The sequence below is a fragment of the Cherax quadricarinatus genome, chromosome 89 (genome assembly GCF_038502225.1).
Source record: "Cherax quadricarinatus isolate ZL_2023a chromosome 89, ASM3850222v1, whole genome shotgun sequence".
In the NCBI taxonomy this organism is placed as follows: Eukaryota; Metazoa; Arthropoda; class Malacostraca; order Decapoda; family Parastacidae; genus Cherax; species Cherax quadricarinatus.
The window spans coordinates 689,744-697,125 of record NC_091380.1 but is presented as its reverse complement, the minus strand read 5'-3'; the positions used below and the strand labels follow the sequence as shown (position 1 = coordinate 697,125).

The following is a 7,382-nucleotide window of genomic DNA, read 5'->3' as shown; positions in this document are numbered from 1 at the left end:
CTAGAAATTAAAGTACCATTAATATAGGCAAGATGTACAGGCTACATTTTTCATTTAGTATCATAAAAAATAAACTTGAATGAATGATGAATAATCTTGAAAAATATTGTCTATAGGTTAAGAAAGGCAATTCATTGCATATAATATACAGCAACTTTTTATCCTATTTCTGTCTACATTTTTAAAAACGGTAATATTCTTTCACAGTAATTTATAATTTATTCAGTTTTTTTGGGGTAACTAAACAAAACCAAAAGGCTTACCAAATATAATTTTAGTTTGTAAAGACACCATGCCAGACATACACACTGCCTTCTTCTCTTCTGACTTCCAGGGCACCGCGTCCAGAATTTGTAAGTTGATACTGAAAAACAATTACTCCAATTATTTATCCTGGCTGGCTACATAAAGGATAAATTTACATTTTATATGAGCCTGCACTCTGAAGGAGGGGCGAGGAAATGTTGCATTTAAAAGCCTCTCAAAATATTAATAGTTCATGGCTTTTGGCTAAGTAAGAAATAAATATTGAAGTTTGCACTACCAGCTGGTGTAAATCAGAGTTTTTCAATAGAACCAGTCATATTCCTTGCATTACTTACTAGAAGGCAGAAAATATTAAAGAATTTAGAGGCAAAGCCCTCACATATTAAAAAATGTCTAAATAACCAAACAATGACGACATACGTACTGCATTACCAAAACTTCTAGCCTTACACATTTGCCTACTGTAAGGAACTCATTACTGCTGTAATGTGCTTAATACAATTCTTCTGATTCAGGACTATGACCCCCATATTAAAACAAACATTTTTATAAACAGCCACAAATAGGCTGCTAAAGCACAATTTCTTCATGATATTCAGAACAAAGCATATTTGAGATGTTGCTCAAACAAACATTCCAATATAATTCACAACAAACCAACAATCTGGAGTTGAAATGTTTGATGGTATTTTGGTCTGTCCCGGCCCATTAACAAGTCACAACAGTGAGAGAGAAAAGATGAGAAAATAAGAGACAGTATAAAGTGAAGAAGCAAGGAGAATGATAGATGGGTCAGGTGAAGAAAAAATACCAAAGACAGGTCAGAAGTGAGGGGGATGGAGGAGTGGAGGGGAGAAGATCCTCCAAATGTTTCCTCTCTAAACTGTGAGTTAGTTATTGTCTCAGTAATGAAAATCTTACATTTGTCACCCCAATATAATACTAAATATGACATCTCAAAGCCACCACAAGGAGACGGAAATGACACAATATGTAATATAATCTTAAAACAATAGCATATTAAGTACAGTGGACCCTCGGTTATCGGCCATAATCCATTCCAGGAGTTTGGCCGATAACCGAAATGGCCGAAAACTTAATTAATATTTCCCATAAGAATTAATGGAAATACAATTAATCCGTTCTAGACAAAAATATTCACAAAAAAATAATATTTTTAACAATTATGCAAGTTTTACAGACCTTTATTGAAGGCTAATGCTGGCTTCTGGAAGATAGGGAAGAGGAAAGAGGGAGGAGTAAGTGTTTGGAAGGGGACTCCCCCTCCATAAAGACTTCAGGTAGCAAAGCCTTCTCTGGGGTTACTTCCCTTCTTCATCTTTTAATGCCGCTAGGACCAGCTTGAGAGTCACTGGACCCCTGCCTCACAACAAATCTGTCCATAGAGGTCTGTTTCTGGTGTCTAAGATTTCCCTGAAGTGGGACAGGGTTTTGTCACTGAACATGTTGCAGATATGGCTTGTTTCAGCTTGGCCAGGGTGGTGTTTCTCTACAAAAGCTTGCACCCTAGTCCATATTGCACACACCTCTTTAATCTGTCGTTTACTGCTACAGTACATTCATTAAAATATTTGTAGTCTTAATGTAGGGCAAGAGGTGAGTAGTATTTATTTGTAGGAAGTCAGTGTAGGTAGCAGTAGATGTAGGTATGTACACACATGTAGCCCCCCCCCCCCGGGCTACACTACACAGCTATATTACAATGCACAGCCATATTATTACACTACATAGCCATATTATTACCATGTTCATTGAGTTTAATCGTTTCTAACAACTACTTTTAGATGCCATCATACCCAAAGGGAAAAGTAATGAATAATTCATGCCAAAAATTGTAAACAAATGCATATGAAGGGCAGTTAGTGCACCAGTTACCAGATTCACAGTTTTCTCTAATGCTGCATCAGAGAAAATGTAATGTTTACTCTCCATCCCACTCTCCACTCGATTACATATAAACATTGCATGTTTATATGTTATCGAGTGTAGAGTGGGATGGAGAGTAAACATTACATTTTCTCTGATGCAGCGTTAGAGTTTATATGTTATCATTTATATTATCGTTTATATGTTATCGAGTGTAGCATATAAACATTGCATGTTTATATGCTACATGATATTTAACGTGTTTCTTATATAATTTTGAAGAAAATATCACAGATGGATTAATGAAAATGTCTATATTAACGTAAAATAAAACATTTAATGTGCCAAAGAGTGATTATTAAATATACATCGCATTTAATAAACATTGCATGTTTATATGCTATGCAACATGTTTCTTACATAATTTTGAAGATATAATAGATGGATTAATGAAAATATCTATATTAACATAAAATAAGACATTTAATGTACCAGTGATTATTAATAAATATAAATCACATATAAACATTGCATGTTTTCATGTACTATGTAACGTGTTTCTTTAGGCCCATGGTTGCTTATTTTGCAGTTGTACTCCATCAATAACCACAAAAAACAATGGATTATAGGAAAATGTTTGGATAACTGAGCAGAAGCTTCCTCACTTGCCCAGAGACAAAGCCAAACTGACTCGCAAGCGGCCCCAGTCGGCGGATGGATGATTCCCAAACGGCCGATAACCGGGCGCCGAAAAACTGGCCAATAACCGAGTTTGCCGATAACTGAACCGGCCGATAACCGGGGGTCCACTGTATATGGCAATTCCTTTTAGCTGGCATTAAAATAATAAAGGGCACGACCATTTTTGAACTTCAAGTAAACCATAAGATGACAACATTTCATTATTTTTTAACACACCAGATGTCTCCCACCGAGACAGTGTGACCAATAAAAGAAGAAACTTTCTGGTCTTTCATTCAATCACTGTCCTGCCAGAAACATGTTGACCACACAGCAACACCACCACTCCTCCAGTGCCGGCATCATACCTCACATGTTGACCACACAGCAACACCACCACTCCTCCAGTGCCGGCATCATACCTCACATGTTGACCACACAGCAACACCACCACTCCTCCAGTGCAGGCATCATACCTCACATGTTGACCACACAGCAACACCACCACTCCTCCAGTGCAGGCATCATACCTCACATGTTGACCACACAGCAACACCACCACTCCTCCAGTGCAGGCATCATACCTCACATGTTGACCACACAGCAACACCACCACTCCTCCAGTGCCGGCATCATACCTCACATGTTGACCACACAGCAACACCACCACTCCTCCAGTGCAGGCATCATACCTCACATGTTGACCACACAGCAACACCACCACTCCTCCAGTGCCGGCATCATACCTCACATGTTGACCACACAGCAACACCACCACTCCTCCAGTGCAGGCATCATACCTCACATGTTGACCACACAGCAACACCACCACTCCTCCAGTGCCGGCATCATACCTCACATGTTGACCACACAGCAACACCACCACTCCTCCAGTGCAGGCATCATACCTCACATGTTGACCACACAGCAACACCACCACTCCTCCAGTGCAGGCATCATACCTCACATGTTGACCACACAGCAACACCACCACTCCTCCAGTGCAGGCATCATACCTCACATGTTGACCACACAGCAACACCACCACTCCTCCAGAGTGCAGGCATCATACCTCACATGTTGACCACACAGCAACACCACCACTCCTCCAGAGTGCAGGCATCATACCTCACATGTTGACCACACAGCAACACCACCACTCCTCCAGAGTGCAGGCATCATACCTCACATGTTGACCACACAGCAACACCACCACTCCTCCAGAGTGCAGGCATCATACCTCATGTGTTGACCACACAGCAACACCACCACTCCTCCAGTGCAGGCATCATACCTCATGTGTTGACCACACAGCAACACCACCACTCCTCCAGTGCAGGCATCATACCTCACATGTTGACCACACAGCAACACCACCACTCCTCCAGAGTGCAGGCATCATACCTCACATGTTGACCACACAGCAACACCACCACTCCTCCAGAGTGCAGGCATCATACCTCACATGTTGACCACACAGCAACACCACCACTCCTCCAGAGTGCAGGCATCATACCTCACATGTTGACCACACAGCAACACCACCACTCCTCCAGAGTGCAGGCATCATACCTCACATGTTGACCACACAGCAACACCACCACTCCTCCAGAGTGCAGGCATCATACCTCATGTGTTGACCACACAGCAACACCACCACTCCTCCAGTGCAGGCATCATACCTCATGTGTTGACCACACAGCAACACCACCACTCCTCCAGTGCAGGCATCATACCTCACATGTTGACCACACAGCAACACCACCACTCCTCCAGAGTGCAGGCATCATACCTCATGTGTTGACCACACAGCAACACCACCACTCCTCCAGTGCAGGCATCATACCTCATGTGTTGACCACACAGCAACACCACCACTCCTCCAGAGTGCAGGCATCATACCTCACGTGTTGACCACACAGCAACACCACCACTCCTCCAGAGTGCAGGCATCATACCTCACATGTTGACCACACAGCAACACCACCACTCCTCCAGAGTGCAGGCATCATACCTCACATGTTGACCACACAGCAACACCACCACCACTCCTCCAGAGTGCAGGCATCATACCTCACATGTTGACCACACAGCAACACCACCACTCCTCCAGTGCAGGCATCATACCTCACATGTTGACCACACAGCAACACCACCACTCCTCCAGAGTGCAGGCATCATACCTCACGTGTTGACCACACAGCAACACCACCACTCCTCCAGAGTGCAGGCATCATACCTCACGTGTTGACCACACAGCAACACCACCACTCCTCCAGGGTGCCGGCATCATACCTCACATGTTGACCACACAACAACACCACCACTCCTCCAGAGTGCAGGCATCATACCTCACATGTTGACCACACAGCAACACCACCACTCCTCCAGAGTGCAGGCATCATACCTCACATGTTGACCACACAGCAACACCACCACTCCTCCAGAGTGCAGGCATCATACCTCACATGTTGACCACACAGCAACACCACCACTCCTCCAGGGTGCCGGCATCATACCTCACATGCTGACCACACAACAACACCCCCACCCCTCCTCCAGAGTGCAGGCACTGTACCTCCCACCTCCAGGACAAGTTCAATTAACCAGTTTCCCTGCACCCTTTTATATTACTTAGCTCACACTCCAACAGCACATGACAAGGTCACATGCCTGTTAAACATCCCAGCCACTTGCACCCCATATCTATGGTGTGGATGGCAGACAAAAACATAGAGGCACATAATGGATCCAGAGACTGTGTGCCATCTTGAAACACATTCTTAAGATAATATCTGTAAACTGCACCTCAAAAGAAAAGCTATTAAATGAAAAGTAAAAAAATATAAACTGACAAAAACTTATTCTCAGAGCATTGAGGACTGTAACCTCTCTCTTCTCTCCACTTGTTACAGTTCTTTTATGTTTTACACTTCTTCCAGATATCACAAGCTACAAAATGATTATAGCTATACTGAACTAGAACAAAATCATGGATAAGAGAACTTACCTCATCATCAGCAGTGACCAGGGTGGCATGGCTACCATGTGGTGAGGACGCCACTTGGTCCTGGGTGATCATGCGAGGAATTATATTGAGATTGATGGGCTGGTGAGTGGCACTGTCCATAATGATAACCTCTGGGCTCAAAGCTGCAGCCGTACACCCAGGAGAAACAGGGCCAGTAGTTAATGCTAAGTTCCCGGACACCGGAACTGTCACATGCTGCAAATATTTTTTATTTTACAAATTCATTCATCAGAATAATAAAAAACTATGCTTAAAGAATATTTAGTAAAATGGATTTATTTTGTGTTAAGCCAGGAAGCATAAGGATAATGCATACTGAAAAGGTAGCCCGTGATCTTAAAATAGTTATGTACCTTGAAAAAAAGTGTAAACAAAATTTCACAATGTGAATTGCAATTTCCCATAGGCTGCATGTCTAAGGACGGCCCATTTGCCTCAGACTACAAGCTTGATGTCTTAACTATCAAGGAAGTGCATGACAACACAGTCACCTCTCATATGTATTACATCTGCAGAATTATAATTTGAAATCTCAGTTTGTACAGATCCATGTATGTAGGGTATATAAGCTACACTGCCATGAAATTAGAGTTGACAAAGGGATTTCTCTAAAATGCAAGTTTAAGAAACAATGTGAATATTCTCACATTAAAATGTATATGCACCTGGTATCTACAAAGGCACAAGTCTATACCCCTACCATTCCATTTTTCATTTGCACATCCAGTGGCAGCCCAATTAACTGTAATATGCTCATACAAAAATAAAGTCAACTGCCAGTTTTTCTGATATAAAAATGGTAAATCATCAGATATATGGACTTATGTATAAAAAAAAAAAATTGGCAAAAAATGAACAAAGACAAGAACATTCAACTGACATGTGCCTCAAGTAAGTGGATTATGTTTAGCCTTACTGTTGTCAAATGTCACCTGTTGTAGGCAAGCTCAATTAGCACTTCCCTTCATACACATTCAGTGAGTGGTAAGTGCAATAATGTAAACCCAGCCAATAAGTAGAAGTGCACAACTCCTTGGGAATGCTCTGAGCCAGGAATGTCTATATAAGGAATATATGATCATATGTCATAGGCTATGATGGGGAGTCATATCCACTGCGTATCTAACAGTACCCTCATTGGTCAACATTACCAGTTAAGCCACTATTACTTATAACTATCATCAATGATGTTCAAAACATTTATATTACCATTCTGCCTCTTAGAAGACTTCCTGAATATCAAACTGTTAATAGACCAAATGATGGATAAGCACATTTTAAACTAAAATACCAAAATCTCCAAAATAATTTTCAACTGATAGCCTTTTACGCATGCAGTCAAAATATTTAACTTGAATATTATCAGACTATCATCTGACATAGTACTCAGTGCTCATCATTCAAGTACACCAGCCTCCGCCCCCCTCTAAAATAACCACAGAACAGGTAGTCCCTTGGGCTCTTAGACATCTTTCAACCGTCTACGAAGTGATTAATATACATTTTTCAGGGTTTC

At 41.9% G+C, this 7,382-nt stretch overlaps 1 protein-coding gene across 5 annotated transcripts in view; it reads right to left on the bottom strand.

The window, feature by feature from the left end:
• Positions 1 to 7,382, bottom strand: part of LOC128697187 (uncharacterized) — a 37,306-nt gene that overhangs the window by 6,461 nt on the left and 23,463 nt on the right. For all 5 annotated transcript variants that reach the window (XR_008408264.2, XR_008408265.2, XM_053788733.2 and 2 more), the window contains exons 7-8: positions 5,846 to 6,061; positions 264 to 364 (exon numbers count right to left, since the gene is read on the bottom strand). Coding sequence is in view for 3 of the 5 variants with exons in the window: in XM_053788733.2 (XP_053644708.1) it covers positions 275 to 364; positions 5,846 to 6,061 (306 nt within the window). In the remaining 2 variants the exon portion in view is untranslated. The remainder of the gene's footprint in view (positions 1 to 263; positions 365 to 5,845; positions 6,062 to 7,382) is intronic.